The 19,754-nt window shown below is 38.8% G+C and overlaps 3 protein-coding genes across 3 annotated transcripts; all 3 read right to left on the reverse strand.

Moving 5' to 3' along the window:
* Positions 1-3,863, reverse strand: LOC125219647 (cysteine-rich receptor-like protein kinase 29). Its single transcript, XM_048121677.2, has 8 exons — positions 3,380-3,863; positions 2,484-2,952; positions 2,042-2,166; positions 1,246-1,456; positions 911-1,148; positions 662-821; positions 248-586; positions 1-138 (listed from the first exon to the last, which is right to left on the reverse strand). The coding sequence occupies exons 1-7, from the start codon at positions 3,824-3,826 to the stop codon at positions 272-274; spliced, it is 1,965 nt and encodes a 654-aa protein (XP_047977634.2). The 5' UTR covers positions 3,827-3,863; the 3' UTR covers positions 1-138; positions 248-271.
* Positions 3,864-10,817: 6,954 nt separating this feature from the next.
* LOC148934406 (cysteine-rich receptor-like protein kinase 29) lies at positions 10,818-14,162 on the reverse strand. The gene is made up of 7 exons (XM_089069979.1): positions 13,719-14,162; positions 12,678-13,155; positions 12,278-12,402; positions 11,995-12,205; positions 11,657-11,894; positions 11,384-11,543; positions 10,818-11,315 (listed from the first exon to the last, which is right to left on the reverse strand). The coding sequence occupies exons 1-7, from the start codon at positions 14,160-14,162 to the stop codon at positions 11,001-11,003; spliced, it is 1,971 nt and encodes a 656-aa protein (XP_088926105.1). The 3' UTR covers positions 10,818-11,000.
* Positions 14,163-14,594: 432 nt separating this feature from the next.
* LOC125218317 (cysteine-rich receptor-like protein kinase 29) lies at positions 14,595-17,514 on the reverse strand. The gene is made up of 8 exons (XM_048119963.2): positions 16,903-17,514; positions 16,494-16,782; positions 16,294-16,431; positions 16,093-16,217; positions 15,814-16,024; positions 15,495-15,732; positions 15,245-15,404; positions 14,595-15,043 (listed from the first exon to the last, which is right to left on the reverse strand). The coding sequence occupies exons 1-8, from the start codon at positions 17,422-17,424 to the stop codon at positions 14,732-14,734; spliced, it is 1,995 nt and encodes a 664-aa protein (XP_047975920.2). The 5' UTR covers positions 17,425-17,514; the 3' UTR covers positions 14,595-14,731.
* Between the last annotated feature and the right edge of the window lie 2,240 nt (positions 17,515-19,754).

Consider the following 19,754-nt stretch of genomic DNA (forward strand, 5'->3'; position numbering starts at 1 on the left):
CATGTTTCGGCAACGGCTGCTAAAAGTGTATGTATCACCTGGCATTTTTCGGCAAAGGAGTTATACAAATGAAACAAAATCCACCCTCTTCACAAGATTCTACTTCATTTTTCCCACCCATTTCGCTTGGGATTATACCTATAATCAGCTTTCGAAATTAATCTTCAAAATTCAAGAGAGCAAAATTATCTCTATATTGCATTGCTTCTTTGAAAATGGGGCGTAACAAGAACAACAAATTACTTACTTTTGAAACACATAGTTTTACAATTTAACGCGGATATAACTCAGTGATTGATGCTTCATTTTTGGAAAACTCGGTTGGTTTGATCTCCAATGATTTGGTCATGTGCTCGTTGCCACCAGGGACAAAAAATGCCGGCTCCAAAGGCACCGGAAAAGTGGCAGAGAAGCTTTGAAGCATTATCAAAACCGAAGACATTGTCGGCCTATCCCTTGCATTATTCTGAACGCACAACAATCCGATATGAATACATCTCAGAATATCATGGAGAGGGATCGAAGCAGACATCAATGCGGGATCAATTAACTTCCTCGCTCTTCCTGCACACCAATTTCTCCATGCCTGTAAGAAGGAATTCATGAATATTGTTACCAAGTTGACGTGGGATAACAATAAGCGATGTCATTTCTAACTTACATAACTAAGCATGTATTCTACGTGCTCTCCATTATCCACGTTCTTGAAAGAGCCGTTATTTTGTCCGCTGATAATCTCCAGCACCAGCACTCCAAAGCTAAACACGTCCGATTTAATCGAGAAATCCCCGTGTCTTGCATATTCTGGTGCCATGTATCCGCTATCAAGTGTACCCGTATTTATCATTATCTTTCTTATGATAAATTCTTAACCAAAGAAAATGAATCTTGATATGACAAATGAACTTACTAGGTTCCAACAATCCTATGTGTATTGCCTCGTGTTTCATCCTGTCGAAACAATCTTGCCATGCCAAAATCGGAGATTTTAGGGTTCTTGTCCTCATCTAAGAGTATGTTGCTCGCTTTGAGGTCGCGATGAATTATGCGTACACGAGACTCTTCGTGCAGATAAACAAGTCCCTTAGCGATGCCCTTTATGATCTTGTATCGACACTCCCAATTAACAAGCAAACGCATCATCGGATCTGTTTCTCAATCACATAGACATTACGTTTTCGTATATCAGCTTGTTTCTGGATAACTAAATATGAATAAATTGGTCAAAATAAAGGAAGCCGTTACCAAAAATAGAGCAGTCTAGGCTTCTATTTTGAACAAATTCATAGACAAGAAGCCTCTCCGATCCTTGTAGTGAGAATCCCAACAACCTTACCAAATTTCTATGTTGAAGTTTGGCCATTGATAATACTTCATTCTTGAACTCCAATTCTCCTTGCCCAGAATTCCTTGACAGCCTTTTGACTGCAATTTGTTGGCCATTTTGAAGTTTTCCCTAAAACAAATTCATGCATGTATCAAACTATCCTACCAAAGAACTTAGTAAGGAATCCGTTCGTCTACGAAATAATATCTCTATGTGCTATTTTGGGACGCTCACTATTTAAGCCACACTTACTTTTTTCCATTTTGAGATAATGGACCTCACATTCACTAAATTTCAACACTCACATTCTAGTATAAAGCTGATAGTAGTATTATATAAAAGTAGGACTTCCATTCCACCTAACTTTTTTCACTATTTTCCTTCACATTTCTTAACATTTGTGCCAAATCAAACTGAAGCTTTAAATGGGGACGGAGGGAGTATAATCCCCTCTTCCTCAAAATATAGACAAACTTGTAATTGTTACAGATTTTAATATGCAATTGATAAAGTAAAATAAAGATGAGAAAAAGTAAGAGAGCAAGAGGAAAATAGTAGTGGAAGTAGTGTAAGTGAATTGTAGAGTCCATAATAAAATGATTTGTTTGGTTAATATGCTGTTAAAACTTTCCTTATTTAGACTTGGTCTAATTATATGATAAAACTAGTCTATTTTTTTAGGACAAAAGGAGTACACGCTAGTACCATATTTACCTTATAAACTTCACCAAATCCTCCTTCTCCAAGTTTGTTACTAGTGGAGAAATGGTCTGTAGCAGCTACAAGTTGCTTGAAATCGTATAAAAGGGATTCTTCAGCACTTACAGCTTCGTCCTCGCCTAATCCGATTATAAATATTTAAAACATAGAAAGGGTACATGCTCAAATTAATACTCCCTCTCTCCACCAATAGTTGTCACAATTTTTTTTTTCCCGTCCATCAATACTTTTACATATTTACTATTAATGTAATGGATTGCATATTTCACTTACTCATTTCACTCATATTTTATTATAAAATTAATGTATAAAAATTGGACTCGTGTTCAACTAACTTTTTCTACGTACTTAAAACTCGTGTTAGGTCAACAAGTTATAAGAAATGGCATAGAGAGAGAGTATTTATAATATGGTGATTAAAAAAGAATGAAAATACCTTGTAATGTTATGTGCTCTGTTTTCTTGTTGAATCTCTTTCTGATGATTACGCCAACACAAGCAGCGAGAAACAGAGACGCCAAAATTGGAACAAGAATGATGATCACAGTTCGACTGGTATTGCCCGACGATGGTGGGGGCACCGGCAGCGGAGGAGGAGGAGGGAGGGGCGATATGATCGCTCGCACCTCTTGAATCCGAGTGATATTGTAAAAGGGTATGACCTCATATTGAGTAAAACAGCGGGGCATATATACTCTTGCCCCCGTATTGCCATCACAACACACATATTGCTCCGAGTTGATCAAACATTGATCGCAGCTCGTTTCTGTGAGATAAGGCACGCACTGCACCAGAGCGAATATGGTCTGAAAATCCGTTGTTGTCTCATTCCCCGCCGCGATCTTCATCAACGGCCCTCCTGCGGCCGCCTGACCGCGAAGATCCTTCAACAGCCCCCGCAGATCCTGATGTTGGAAGATATACTCAAATGAACATTAAGATAGAAATAGGAGTATATACTTATTTTAATGTTATGTCTTTCATTATTTAATTGCTTGCACATTCTCCGGTGTTTACGTGTGATCTAGGTCTTGAGGTCTTGGTTTGAGGGGAAAGTCTATTGGGGTGCAAACCACATCTCATATCGGAGTGTGAGTAGAGTTGCAAGCAGTATATGTGGGTTACCCCAACTCCATTAGTATGCGGCATTTTGGGCAAACCGAAAAATATCATATTAATGTGTAGTTCGAGTGTGTACCACCGAAGCCTAACACACATGATGTATGAATCATAACCAAACCAAATATATATTACTACAAGGTTTTACAATTCTTCTAAATTTTTTATATTCTACATTAGTCTTATATTTTTCAGTAATATATTTTGTATCACCTGGTTGAACTGATCGGGATTCCTTGCAGTCTGGGTACTCTTAGCAATGAAAGCGTCACTGTCAGTTCCGGCGCCGTCGGCAAGTGACTCGTCAGAGTAGCGCAGCGTGCATGTGTCTCTGAACAGGATGCCCTGTCTTCGGTTGGGGCACAACCGGAGAAGCTCTGGAGCGGCTTCTCGGAGGCAGGTGCGGCAGGCCTCGAGCTGGAAGTCGGTTCTGCAGAGCGCGGTAGCATACACTTGGTCCGGGGGTTGGCCCGCGGTGGCGTTGTAGAATCCGTTGTGTTGTATGTTTGGTGGAAAAGATGAGATTAGAGAGATGAGGTTGGTGCTGTATGTGCCGTTGGTGGTATAGTTGCCGCCGAAACAGCGGGGGATCTGCCCCGTTACGGCGTCGGAGAGGATGGCCAGAATGAAGAGGAGGAGGACACATTTTCGGATAGTCATCTTCGAAAAGTAGAGCACACTAATACAAGATTTCTATGGAAAAAACTTAGAAATTTATTAAAATTTGGTAAACCTTCAAACTTACTATTGTGGTATGGCATCAAAAGTTAATGTACGCGTTAACTCTTTAGTCTTTAGTCTTTACTGTCTCTTTGAATATAGATGATTTCCAGTTTAAACTCGTATGAGTTGGGGTATGGTTTTAATTTTCAACGTCACAAGTCAATGCCACTATCATTTAGATTCCGATAAGGATTGCAGTGGTTAGTAAAGTTTAATTAAGAGTACTTGTTAATTTAAAATCACAAAAAGTCAAGAAAATGATCGTAGAGAGTGAAGAGAGTTTGAAAATAAGGGTCCGCATTTGTCCTCGTAAAAATTGGATTCATGGTGTCAAAGGGTTTGGTAAGAGTGTCGGAGCCGCGGCGGCGTGGCGGTGGGGGGTGGACGGGCATGAGCCGCATTTGCGGCAAGGTCGTGACTTTGGTTCCAGCGCCGCGGTGTCAGCGCCGAGAGAGCATCTTTTTCTTAATTATTTTTATTTTCTTATTTATTTCTATAAATACAACTCCAATCTCCCCTCTTCTAAATTTTTCTCTATTCCACTTTCAAAAAATGGATAAACGATGATTATCAACAATTGATCGTTGAGGCGTTTTGAGGTGGAGCGGGAAGCTAAGGAGGAAGCGAAGCGAGAGGCGGCGGCAGCGGTCCCTCGTTCGATCTATCATCGGCGGACAATCCGATGTGACTATACCGGGGCTAACCAGCGGCTGATGGATGACTACTTTGGCGATAACCCTCGTTATACGCCGGAGCTTTTCCGTCGGAGTTTCCAAATGTCGCAACGGATCTTCATTCATATAGCAACGTCATTGGCAATGCGGTACAGGTGCTTCACCCTCCGACATGATGCCCGCGGCCGAATCGGACTATTGATGTTTCATAAGTGTACCATTTATGTAACAGCCCGAATTTCTAGGATATAATAAATACAGCGACTGCTACTTAGACGAACTTCAAGGCAACAAGAACATAGACTAGGGTTTCATTTAAAGAGATTTGACCAAGTGTTTAATGAACTATCAAGGCAATAAGTCATCGGCTTAATCACGAAAATCAAGATTTAATAGATAACATAGGCTAAGCTCAAAAGTCAAGGGTTTGTTGTAAATCCAACAAAACGCAATATTTCACAATATTCCAATTCAAAGAAATAAGTTCAAAATCAACCAAAGATAAATAGTTTCAAAAATTCAGCGAAAGCGATCCAAGAGAAAGCGAAGCCATGTATGAAGACACGACTACACTCAAAGTTCCAAACAACCATTTTATTCGATTCAACTGTCTCAACACCACCGACCGCCCGTCGCCACTCAACCTGCACATAGGGAAAACACATGCAGGGCTGAGTATTTTAAACATACCCAGTGGACTCATGCCAAAACATTTTATAGTTATGCCACCCTTACCATAGTGAACTCGAGGTTTAGCATTTATTTAAAGAATAGCATCGAGTATCACAAAAATATTTCATGGAATGGCCAGTCAAACAATATACCTCCCATTTTCTCATCAATCAACAATATCATGGTACGACGAAGTGTGGCCACACTTTCGCCCACGAGACCGGCCAACTAGCAAGGACGGCTCCCGATCTCCCGTGTACACTAGCCTGATAGGGTTTGCGGCCCTACTCAGACCCGAATTCGTTTATATAGCCCTATAGCCTAATGGAGCGCACTCGCAAATTAGGCATCAGGCACACACAATATCCAAAATAATCATAAGCATGGCATAACAGTTTAATCCACCCTTATCGCTCCACTTTCATATATTTGCAACATAAGAGAGAGTTTAAGAATAAAGCTCACCTCGATTCCTAGGCCACAAGTATGTTCTTCTTCTTGCTATCACTCCGTGAGCGCGAGTTCTCGCCTTTAATTTATGTATTTCAAGTAAGTCTCAATCATGGATCAAAATCATGCATGTTCTCACGTTTCCCTTCTTTCCATCGATTATTTTTAATATCACCATTCACATCAAAGTACGATTATCATAACGCTTTTATTCGCACAAAAACTCCAGATTTATCATCAAATCGTGTCACGCATGAGTGTTTCAAAACACACCCACACACACACACGATCACACGGACCAACACACACACACACACACACGGTTTCACACACGCACACACACACATGTGCATCCCATTCATCAATTAATTTCCCCTTCACTCATTCTAAATGCATGTGGACTCAAGAACACCGATTAATCGGTAGGTGAAGAAAAGATCAAAATAAAAATACCTTTTCGATAGAACAAACGGTAAGAAACAAGTAGTAGCCTTGGTTCTTCAAGATTTCTTGAATTGCAACTTCAATTCTTCTCCAAAGATGAAGAATTAATGGAGAAAAAGTAGAAGAAAATTTGAGAGAGAGTGGGAGAGAGAGATCGAAATTTTGGGAGAGTGGGGGCGTGATTTTGTGATGCTAGGGTTTTGATTCTCCTCCTATATTTATAGAGTGCAAGATATAATCCAATAATTAAATAAATAAAGATTTGGAGGAGATTTGGTGGTTGTAGTTGGCGTGATTTTCTAGGAGAAATAAGGGGGTTTCGAATTTTTGGCTATTTAATTAGCCTATGATTTAATTCAAATATTTCACGGAGTAGAATAAAATATCACGGAGCAGAATAAAATAATAAATCTCCCCAAATAATTAGGAATAGGCGTTAATATTGATTCTCTACAGGAATCAATTTAAAATATTATTTAAAATAAGATATGGCAAGATCTCCTTAGATATGGCAAGATATGCTAGGATATTTGAATTTATTTATGGAAGAGAATAAACAAGGGATCAAATAATATAATAATAAAATCCCTTCTCTCATAAAATAAGGGGATTTTCGAAAATCCTCCTTGAAACAACATAAGGGCCGAAAATTTATGGAAAAATTAAGGAATATTCGGACTTTGGATTTAATTTGGATAATTATCCCAAGCAATAATTAAATCCAAGAAAAATAGGATTCCTTTCCAAAATTGGGAGGGGTCGAAAATTCCATGCAATTAATTAGTGATCCTGTTAAATCTCACTCATCCCTTAGGAAAATAATTCACCACAATTATTTCACCTCCACTTCACATTTTTCATGACTTTGACCAATCCACGGCCACGTCATATTTTCCACAATATTGACTATTCAATAGCCACGTCATATACTCAACAAGTTTGACTGTTCAACTCCAATTCGCAATTAGTTCACAAGAGTCATGCAAATAATTACTCATAATTTAATCCATATATAGCATAGCATTAAAAGCATTTAATGCAAAAATTTTCACGTCTCAAAAATTAGGGTTCGAAAAAGTGGGATGTTACAATTTAGGCAGCTTGCCAATCCCGGGTCGGCTGACATGTTCGACGAAAACCTAAAGATGGGTGAGACGACTAGCCTAGAGGCTTTGAGGCAGTTTGTAGTGGCATCCAGACCATCTTCGGTCCAGAGTATCTACAAAAGCCAACCGCCGAAGATTGCCAGATACTGATATGCACGGGAGGGTGCACGATTTTCCAGGGATGATGGGCAGCATCGATTGCATGCACTAGGAGTGGAGGAACTGCCCGGTGGCTTGGAAAGGGCAGTTCACTACTGGATTCAAAATCAAACACCTCTTGATGATCCTGGAAACCGTAGTTGATTACCGGTTGCGGATCTGGCATGCGTACTTGGTGTCGCAGGGTCAAACAGCGACATCAATGTGCTACAGTCGTCGCATTTCTTCAACGATGAGTGTCGGGGTGAGGGTCCGGAGGTCAGATTCGTGGCACGCAATACAACATGGCCTACTATTTGGCAGATGGGATATACCCTCGTTGGCCGTATTTGTCAAGACAATCTGGCATCCGGTTGGTCCGAAAAATCCTATTTTGCGCTACGTCAAGAAGATGCTAGGAAGGATGTTGCGCAAGCTTTTAGTGTGCTCCAAGCACGATGGGCCATTATACGGTGCCCGACACGCGTTTGGCACGAAAACGATGTGCCGATATCATGTATGCATGTATCATATTGCATAACATGATAATAGATGATGAAGGATTTGCTGTAGAGCGCTGGGCATCGGACGATAGTGCTAGTTTAAGTCACGGTATTGCCGCCGCGCCCTGCAGATGGATGTACCGTGTAGTAATGAATACTTACTCCAATGGTTCGTCGATATGCGCAGGGACACAACACATACCCAACTCCAGGCCGATTTGGTTGAAGAGATCTGGGCACGTAGGGGAGCGAGCACATCGTGATATGCGAGACGGTGTTGTTTGTGTGATGTCAATAATTTTCGTTGTATAATTTTCTCCTTTTTACAGTACAAAGAAGATTAGGTTTTAAATTTTGTTTTAATTAAATTATGTGTTTTGTTTAATTATTATCGTCTGATTAATTTTTATTCTAATTAAATTAAAATATACCAATAATTGATAAAATAATGTGATTTGTGGTTGTGGCGTGTCTACTATTAGCCTAGATAAGTTTTTATGGCTGTAGAAGAATTTTTGTGGCTGTGCTTTGGGCGTCTTCATGGTTGGGCCACATTATCGTGGACACTCTAATAATGAAGCTTCATAAATCTTTTCTTCCCATGCATATGGGTTCAATGTTTGTCTCTCTTTAAATTTTTCGTCTCTAAATTTGGGGGTGGGGAAGTAATTAAGATCGTGTTTTTCAATTGTTCAGATTTGTTGGGCTACAAATAAAATTTCTGTTTAATTTGAGATTAAGGATAAATTAATTATTTTATCAAGGTTGTACTCTAGAGACAACATATCTAATGAAACACTATATCCCAACCACTAGATAAAAAAAAGTTGAATGAGATTGTGTTTACAAAATCTTAAATTTTGTTTACACGGATGTCATTTATGATTATTTTAGTTAATTTTAGGGATAAAATGGTCTTTAACAATATGGCGTAATGGTAAATTGTGAAACTAGTGGAGGTAATTTTTTAAATTATCTCATAAATCTAATACTCTTTTTTCCTAGAGCTTAGAGCAAACAAAATACAAAAGATGTACTGTATACAGGTAGAGAAGAGAGAACTTGAGATAAGACTTATTATTTCTGCGGTTTGTTCTCTTTCCTGAACCTCCTATTTATAGGCTAGAAATGAAAATTTGATTGGAAGACTTGACATTCAAGGTACCTCAGACCAACATATAAATTCATGCGGACTCTTTGCTTAATTTTTGATAAATATTATTCCCTCCATCTTTTTATAAAAAGCTGTATTCATTTTTTTTTATGTCTCATCTAAATTGAGTCATTTTTCATTGAAAAAATACTTTCTCTTCTATTTTATCCTCTTTTCACTTCTTTGATTTATTTTCTCTCTACTTAACTCTTTAAACATAATATTCTTAAATCTCGTGACAAAAAATATATCTCGCTTATGACAAGAAGAATGGAGTATTATATTTGGAACAATGGCTTGGGGATTTAAACCTTTCATAGTCAATACTATATGCATGATAATGGCAGGTGGATATGCTGCCTTGAACTATCCTCCTTGGGAAAACTTTTTCATAACTTTTTTTTTTCTCTAATATCTTATTGATTGCAAATTAAAATTAATATTTTTCACAAATAAGACTATTTTTTATGAATGGATAAAATACTCTCTCCGTCCGCCAAAACTTGACATGTTTTTCCATTTTGGGGTGTCTGTCATTTAAAGCTACATTTACCTTTTTTTCGGCTTTCAGTAAGTGGGTCACATACTCGACTAACTCATTCCACTCACATTTACTATACAATTATATAAAATTGAGATCCACATTCCACTAACTTATTAACTCCTTTTTCTTTATAAAATCAAACAATTTCTTATAACCCATGCCTAGTCAAAATGCGTCTTTAATTGGAGGACGGGGAGAGTATTATTTATCAATTTATTATTGTGACAATTCAACTTACAAATCTTTTAACTCATTTAAGTAGGGGTGTGCATTCGGGTTTCGGTTCGATTTTTCGTCCAAACCGAACCGAACCGAAAAACCGAATTTAGGCAAAAATTGAAACCGAACCAAACCGTAAAATCGAAAAACCGAAAACCGAAAAATCGAAAACCGAACTTAAAAAACCGAACCAAACCAAAAAAACCGAAATTTTAAAACAAAACCGAAAAACCGAAAAAAATGTATATATTTATATCTATAATTTATTTTATTTTATATACTATAATAGAATATAATTATATAATATAAAATTAATAGAATATATATAATATTTATTATATAAAAATATATTAAAAGAATATATATTATATATATATGATATAATATACTAAATTAATAGAATAAAAATATATAATAATATATTTAAAATATAATTCGGTTTTTCGATTTTTCGGTTTGGTTTTTCGCCCAAACCGAACCGAACCGAAAAACCGAAATTTTTGTATTTTTAAAACCGAACCGAACCGAAAAACCGAAAAAACCGAACCGAATTTCAAAATTTCGGTTTGATTCGGTTCGGATATTCGGTTTTCGGATTTTTTGCTCACCCCTACATTTAAGCATGTAAGTTCACATATAAGAGCATCAACAACTGTTGCCCTTAACCAGCTCGGACCTGTTCCGTTGGGATAGAATGGTTAAAGGTCGTTGTTGCGGTGATCCATCCCAACGGGCCTCCCGGTGGAGGGAGGAGCCCATATTGGCTGGACACGCGGGGCCACCACGTGACGCTCCCTGGTCGCACGCAGTGAGTGGGCATCGTTTTGGTCATTTTAGAATTTTTTTTTATTAAAAAAATTGGGAAAAAAATAAAATTAATAAAAAATTTTCCCTTCTCCAAATATTATCGTCTCTCTCTTTTTTTGTTTTTTCATTTTTTTATCCCCCAATTCATCGCAAAATCTTCTATAAATGCCTTATCCATCACATAATTTTTTCATACTCAAAAAACTCTCTCATTCAGTTTTCTCTCTAATAATTTTCATTTGCATTCTCAATTCAAGTATGGCAAGAGACAGGTGATGAGGCCAAACCAAGCGGCCCCCAAAATCCCATCACTACAAAAACCAACAAATTTACCGACGATTTGACCTCCAATGATCTGGCCAGTGACTTCACAAAGTAAAAGGAATGAATGAAGCTACAACTCAACGCGGATAAAACTCAGTGATCGATGCTTCATTTTTCGAAAACTCGGTTGGATTGATCTCCAATGATCTGGCCAGGTCCTCATTGCCACCAGGGACGAAAAACGCCGGCTCCAAAGGCACCGAAAATGTGGCAGAGAAGCTATGAAGCATTACCAAAACAGAAGCCATCGGCGGCCGATCCCTTGCATTTTTCTGAACGCACAACAAACCGATATGAATACATTTCATAACATCATGTATAGGGGTTGAAGCAGACATCAATGCGGGATCAATCAACTTCCTCCCTCTTCCCGCACACCAATTTCTCCAAGCCTATAAGAAGGAACTCATGAATATTGTTACGTGGGATTAACCATAAGCAACCAACCTTTTTAACTTACATAACTAAGCATATATTCTACGTTCTCTCCATTTTCCACATTCTTGAAAGAGTTGTTACTTTGTCCGCAGATAATCTCCAACACCAGCACTCCAAAGCTAAACACGTCAGATTTAATCGAGAAATCCCCTTGTCGCGCATATTCAGGTGCCATATATCCGCTGTCAAGTGTACACGGATTTATCATTCTCCTTTTTATGATATATTCATATAAAAACAAATAAAACAAATTATAAAAGAACATTTGTTTACATGTTATGACTAATAAACTTACTAGGTACCAACAATTCTACGTGTATTGCCTCGTGTTTCATCCTGTTGAAACAATCTTGCCATACCAAAATCGGAGATTTTGGGATTCTTGTCCCCATCTAGGAGTATGTTGCTCGCTTTGAGATCACGATGAATTATGCGTACACACGACTCTTCGTGCAGATAAACAAGTCCCTTGGCAATGCCTTTTATGATCTTGTACCGACTCTCCCAATTAATAAGTGAACGCTTCATCGGATCTGTTTCTCAGTCACACATACATTACATTGTTATATGTCAGTTCCTGGTTTACTAAATAAGAATAAATTTCGTAAATTGGTCAAAATAAAGATACATTACCAAAAATAGAGCAGTCTAGGCTTCCATTTTGAACAAATTCATAGACGAGAAGCCTTTCCGATCCTTTTAGTGAGAATCCCAACAACCTTACTAAATTTCTATGTTGAAGCTTGGCCATTAATAACACTTCATTCTTAAACTCCAATTCTCCTTGCCCTGAATTCCTTGATAGCCTTTTGACTGCAATTTGTTGGCCACTTTGAAGTTTTCCCTAAAATAAATGCATGCAAATATCAAGCTAATCTACTAAACAACTTAGTAAATAATATGTTACCATATTTACCTTATAAACTGCACCAAATCCTCCTTCTCCAAGTTTGTTACTAGTGGAGAAATTGTTTGTGGCAGCTACAAGTTGCTTGAAATCGTATAAAAGCGATTCTTGAGCACTTACAACTTCATCCTCGCCTAATCCAATTATAATTATTTCAAACATGGAAAGGTAATACATGCTGAAATTAATACTCCCCCCGTCCACTAAACCTCGTCACAATTTTCCTTTTCGACCCGTCTACAATACTTGTCACATTTACTTTTACTAAATGATCTCTTATTTCAATTACTCATTTCACGCCCATTTTATGATAAAACTAATGCATATTCTTTTTCCACCCATGTTTTTCATATTTTTCACAACTCAAGTGAGTCAACTCGTAATAAGTAATGGATGGAGAGAATAGTACCTTGTAATGTTGTTATGTCCTCTGTTTTCTTCTTGTATCTCTTTGTGACGATTATTCCAACAAAAGCAGCGAGAAGCAGAGAAGCCAAAATTGGAACAAGAATGATGATCACAGTTCGACTGGTATTACCCGACGATGGTGGGGGCACTGGCGGCGGCGGAGGAGGAGGAGGAGGGAGCGGCAATACTAACGCTTGCACCTCTTGAATCCGAGTGATATTGTAAAAGGGTACAACATCATATTGCATAGTACAGCGGGGCATAAGTACTACTACTGCCGTGCTGTTTTCACAACACACAAATTGCTCGGCGTTGATCAAACAACGCTCGCAGCCCGCTTCTGATTGACCAGGCCCGCACTGCACCAGGGCGAATATGTCCTGAAAACTCGGCCCCGTCTCATTCCCTGCCGCGCTCTTCATCAACGGCCCTCCTGCGGCCGCCTGTCCGCGGAGATCCTTCAGCAGCCCCCACAGTTTCTGATATCCTCAAATCATCACAACAAGATACAAATAGATATATCTAGATTAACTTTAAACCGCTGAACAACATCATTATAAGATAACAAATACTCCCTCCGTCCCGCTTTAGGAGTCCCGATTGAGTCGGGCACATGTTTTAAGAAAAAAGTGTTTAAGTGTGTAATAAATAAATGTTTTAGTAGATATTGGGATCCACTTTTAATTGAGTGTCCAATAAATAAATATTATAGTGGATGTTAAAGACCCACTTTTAACACTTTTTTATTAGTTGTAGTGGATGTTGGGACCCACTATTAACACTTTTAACACTTTCTATGTATTTTTTATTAATTTATACTAACCGGGACTCCTAAAGCGGGACGGAGGGAGTAACAAACTTATATTGAACTCTGGATTTTTAAATAATTATTTTTAAATCTTAGAATTCCCTATAATAAACTACGTAAAATTAAAGTTGTAATGAACTCTGCTTTATTTTATAATGATCGTGTCTTCCTAATATAAGACACATGATTTAGTTTGCATTAATCTTTTATTTTTCGCATTCTATTTTCCGCTACCTGGTTAAACTGCTCAGGACTCCGTGCAGTCTGGGGACTCCTGGAAAAGATAGTGTAACCGTCAGTTGCGGCGCCCTCGGCAAGTGATTCATCGGAATAGCGCAGCGTGCATTTGTCTCTGAACAGGATCCCCTGTCTCCGGTTGGGGCACAACCGGAGAAGCTCCGGGACAGCTTCTCGGAGGCAGGTGCGGCACTCCTCGAGCTGAAAGTCGGTTCTGCAGAGCGCGGTGGCGTAGGCTCGGTCCGGGGCTTGGCCCGCTGTGCCGTTGTAGAATCCGTTGTGTTGTATGTTTGGTGGAAAAGATGAGATGAGGGAGTTGAGGTTGGTGCTGTATGTGCTGTTGGTGGTGTAGTTTCCCTCAAAACAACCGTAGTTCTGCGCCGTCACGGTGCCGGAGAGGATGGCCAGAATGAAGAGAAGAACGCATGTTCGGGAAGTCATCTTAGTTTGGTTCTAACTGAGAAAAAATGAGCAAGTTAATACAAGTGGGAATTGCGTCTTAATTACTGCACTCCTAATATTTCTATACGCGTGAAATCTTTATTGACTGTGTGTGATCTCAAGTGTATGAATATGTTTTACGTATTATCTAGCGTTGAGATTCCGACAAGGACTGCGGTGACTAGTAAAGTTGTAATAGTATTTCCTAATTTGAACTCACAATAAGTCAAGAAAATGATCGGTTGAAATAAATGAAGAGAGTTTGAAAGTAATAAATGAACGTAAAAACTGGATTCATGGTCTTATAAAAGCTTGACAAATCAAAACTTTGTATCAAGGGTCTGGTACTTTTAATGGGCTCTCTTATTTCTAATTATGTTTCATTCCTGCCCATTTATTGGGACGTTGGTCCCTAAAATCATAAACTTTTGCCAAAATTTGGTTTAGTTACGTGAACTGTAGGAGTATATTTTTTCCCATAAAATAAGTCGAATATAATAGAGAAAAACAATAACAGAAAAGAACAAAGTAGTGAGAACAAGCTAAAGACAATTGTTGCGTGTTGGATATCATCGTGGATATAGATCTGTTATAGAAGCATCATTTTGAGTGTCGTAAGCTTTGGGAAGCTCCGTCTGGATCTCTTTCGCAGCCGAACTGAAATACGCAGGTTTGGAAGGCAGCGGCAGTGTCACTGAGACGCTACTGAGCATGACTTGAACCGACGCCATGGTCGGCCTCTGCTCCCCCTTTTCTTGCACGCACAACAAACCTATGTGAATGCATCTCAACATATCACCCACACTAACTTCTTCATCACCTCCCATCAACACCGGATCGATCATCTTCTTCGCTCCCCCCTCCTGCCATTTTCTCCATGCCTACAATTCACCATGTACATTATCAATCTTGAGAGGTGATAGATAGAAATATCCATAAGTTCCATCCTAAAACTGTCTGGTCATAAAAGGAGTTATATAATGGTTTCAGTTCTCTCTTTACAGGATATTGTTATAGTTATTTTTGTTTCATTTGCTAGCAGAGCATATATGAGTCATGATCATTTGTGTTTTTCTACTTACAAAACTCAGCATGTATTCCACATTCTCCCGGCTGTCTGGATTTCGAAAAGAGCCGTTTCTCTGCCCACTGACAATCTCTAGCAATAGCACGCCGAAGCTGAAGACGTCTAGCTTCACTGAGATTTTCCCATGCCTTGCATATTCCGGGGACATGTATCCACTGCAATATTCATTCAACACAAGTTATATGAAAAAACTTTTTTTCTTATGTGAAGAAATATTATTGGTATGAGCATGGTCAAGGACTAACAAGGTTCCAACAATTCTCCTCGTATTACTTCCACTTTGGTCTTGAAAAAACAACCTGGCCATACCAAAATCAGCTATCTTAGGATCCATCTCTGAGTCTAATAACACGTTAGCCGCTTTGAGATCGCGGTGAATGATACGGAAGCCAGAGTCGTTGTGCAGATAAACAAGTCCCTTCGCGATGCCCCTTATGATTTTGTAGCGTGTATTCCAATCAAGGGGCTCATGCTTGATCCGGTCTACACGTTCGCTAAGAGCAATTAACAAAACACCAACACTACTATTACTTGATGTGAATCAAAAATGCAAAGGTCAGTTACCAAATATGAAGCCATCCAGGCTTCCATTTTGAACAAATTCATATACGAGAAGCTTCTCCGCTCCTTTCAGCGAGAATCCCAGCAGCCGGACCAGATTCCTGTGCTCGAGCTTGGCCATTAACAACACTTCGTTCTTGAATTCTTCGTCCCCTTGCCCCGAGTTTTTAGACAGCCTTTTCACTGCAATTTCTCCGCCATCTTCAAGTTTTCCCTGACAAATATGAAACTGCTGCATTAACCTAACTGCCAACTTTATATGCTCTTTTGTCATTGCATTACCTTATAGACAACACCAAATCCACCTTCTCCGAGCTTGTTACTCTCAGAGAAATCGTTGGTCGCAGCTTTGATCTTTTCAAAATCATAAAGAAGGGATTCTACTGTGCTTATCTCCTCACTATAGTCTAATTCAACAAGTGAAATCAGATAAGTTTTGTGTTGGATTAAAAACAACAGAATTTATTGAAAAAAGAGTATTACTCTGGCTGACTTCCTCAGGATTTCTCTTCAATCTTCTTCTCAAGAAAATGCAAATGCAAACACAAATTAGAACAAGACCAGAACCAATCGGCACCACAATCAAGATGATAGTTCGAGTTTTATTACCACCACCCTTTCCTGCATAAATTTGCTTTCATTAGTTTCAAATTGAGTTTGCCAAATTATTCATAAAGATGAACCTGGTGGCGGAGAAGGTGTAGGTGGCACGACAAGTGGAGAAGGCGGAGGCGAAGACGCATCTACCATCGCTCGCACTTGCTCAAGCCTAGTTAGATTATAAAACTGTTCAAGCTGGAAATGGAGATTGCAACTCGGCACAAACATGATCACGAAAGTCGAACCATTGCAACACCGCGGAAGGCGCTGCACCAGCCCCGACAGGCAGTTGGAGCAGTCCCTCGACGACAGATCCGGCGTGCACTGCACCAGCGCGAATACAGAGCCACCGCTCGAATTCCCCGCCGCCACCTGTTAGGCAAAAATAAAATAAAAATAACTATAACAATATAACAATATCTCACGTAAGTGTTAAATAAAAAAAATAAAAAAAAAAAAACTGAAACCACTGTATAAGTCTCATGGGCCCACCTTCAGCATGGGCCCACCCGCGGCCGCCTGGGCGCTCAGATTGCCCAGCAGCGCTCTCACGTCCGTCCTAAACTGGTCGGACGTGGAGAGGTTGGTGGTGGAGCGGCCGGTGACGGAGTAGGCCTCGGAGAGGAGGCCGTACATGGAGGTGTCGGAGTAGCGGAGGGTGCAGAGGGGTTTGAAGAGGGCGGCTTGGGTGCGGTTGGAGCAGAGGGTGAGGAGCTCGGCGGTGGAGTTTCGGATGCAGGAGCGGCACGTGTCGAGCTGGGAGTCGGGTCTGCAGAGGGCGGAGGCGTAGGCGGGATCGGTGGTGTTGGGGAGAAGGGAGGAGGCGTTGTAGAAAGCGGCGTCGTTTAGGTTAGGTGGGAGGGATGAGAGGAGGGAGTTGAGGTTGGCGGCGTATGTGGAGTTTGAAGTGTAGTTGCCGCCGAAGCAGCCGTATTGCTGCGCTCTTGCAAAGGCGGGGATGATGACGACGACGACGATGACGATGACGGCTAGCCATGATATGTAGCTCATCATCACTCTATTTTATTGTCATTTCATCCGTCCTCAAAAAATAACATCATCTCGAGCAAAATGACCTTGTCAAAGCATAGTCTATAACTTCTTGAGTATATGTAGTGATAATTAATTTTTTAAAATTGAAAGTTTGTGCAATCGGTTAAAATTTTCAACCGATGCTGGAAATGTTTGTCGTTGATGTAATTGCTATAAATTCAACGCTTATGCATCGCATCTTAAATGCCAACACGGAAATATATTAGAGTAGTTGGTACTTGGTAATATGCTGATCCAGATTCAACGTTTATCTTCTAGAGAAAACAAACTAACCAGCCGAAAGAATGGAATAGGAAAATACCGTACTCCCTCCGTCCCAAGGAAGATTAACTCTTCTTGGGACGGCACAGGATTTTTATGCATGCTAATTTTAAAGTGTTTAAAAAGGATAGAGAAAGTAAAAATAGGAGAGATGAATAAAGTAAAAGATTTGATGTTTAAAAGTTAGAGAAATGTAAACAATAAGAGTGAGAGAAGGTTGCTGGGTGTTTAAAATTAGGAGAGATGAATAAAGTAGTGTTTTATATATCTCCTAAATAAGAAATAAGTCATCTTGGTTGGAAGTGGGACGGACGAAAAAAGGAAAATTGATCATCTTCGGTGGGACGTAGGGAGTACTCTCTTAAGGAAAATGGTATTGGATTAATTGAAAATAATAAAATAATAGACAATAAAGCATAGTGATACTCCCTCTGTTCCACGAATAAAAGTCTCATTTCTTTTTGACACAAGTTTTAAGAAATGTTAAGAAAAGTAAGTGAGAAAAAGTTAGTGGAACATGATTCTCACTTATATATACTCCCTCTGTCCCATTAAAAATGAAACGTTTTTCTTTTTGGATTGTCCCATTAAAAATGAAACGTTTCCTAAAATGGAAACAACTCTATCTCTACTTTTTCATCTCTTTTACTTTACTTTCTCTTCATTAACTCACAAAACAACACTACATAAAATCTCGTGTTGATTCCCAAATGTTTCATTTTAAGTGGGACGAAGGAAATATTAATTTTAAATGAAATGCAAGTGAAATGAGTCAATGGAATATAGGACCTAGATAATACCATCTATAGTAAGGACCAAAATGGAGAACTCCTACTCGCGGGGGCAAATGGCATAGATGAGAATAAAAGTGTTGATTTTTTACAAAATTAAAAGACTCAGTAGGATCAAAGGAGCATTAATCATTTTAAGGTGGAACGGAGGGAAGGAGTAATTGGTAATATGGTGATCCAATTCCAATTTAATATTGCTAATTGTCAAGCATGAATGTGAATTTTAGCATAATATTTTGTACAGTTGACTTATTATTAGTATTTTGGGACATTTAATGAGCTTGCAGATCAGCTGACACGTTCAACTCCGCTAGTTTAACGGCGTCCTAAGAAAGATGGGTTGGATGTGGAGTGATATTTAATTCTATATATACATATTGTTTGAGTTTAAAATTCTATACAATATTAATCTGTCATTAGGTAACTGCGAATTCTTGATTTTGTGAGATCATGATTCATTAAACAACTGTTTTGGATTCTATCCTGCTTAATGTATGTTGCGACATATAAGTGAAATGGGTCCACTTACATAAATATAATACTACTTTTTAATTAATATTATATCACATGTTCCCACTGCATTATTGAATACAGGGTGTTTCTTAGTTATAATTGTCACACTCACGACGCATGAAATCACTCGAAATTCAAATTATCAATCGGTATAAAAACGTCCTATCATCTAACTTTGCACTTCGTAGCAATAAAAAAGACGTTAGTTTACATATAGTATTAAGCAAAGAATAGGCTCCTAGACAGAAAAAACTATCAAAGAAGATTTAAATTAATCCCTAGACACGAGCAAAAACTAAAAAAATGGGCTCCTAGAAATGAGTCAAAATTGCAAATGGATGATTGAAGTTATTCCTTGAAACAAGCCAAAATTTTCAATGAAAACTGAAAAAGCTCATTGATACAAGCAAGAAATAAAACAACTCTTTGGTACGAACCTAAACTATCGTTAATGAATTGAAGAAGCTCTTTTAATATTGATATTCACGTTGGTGCATGATGCATGCACATTTGAATTTAAGTCACCTACCACTAGGGTATTTTCGAAGCATTTTTCCCTAATAGACAAATAGAAGAAGTAACACTTCTTCTCTTCTTAGAAAACCAAGTGAGTCCCTTGGCATTGTGCTGGAATGACATAGTTTATGCAAATGATTTCGATATCAACCATGCATTTAATTGACCCATTTCCCACAACTCCAATATATAGCATCTTCATAATCATGC

Source organism: Salvia hispanica, chromosome 1, assembly GCF_029641045.1.
Source record: "Salvia hispanica isolate PSC_SH4W2 chromosome 1, Shi_PSC_v1, whole genome shotgun sequence".
Lineage (NCBI taxonomy): Eukaryota > Viridiplantae > Streptophyta > Magnoliopsida > Lamiales > Lamiaceae > Salvia > Salvia hispanica.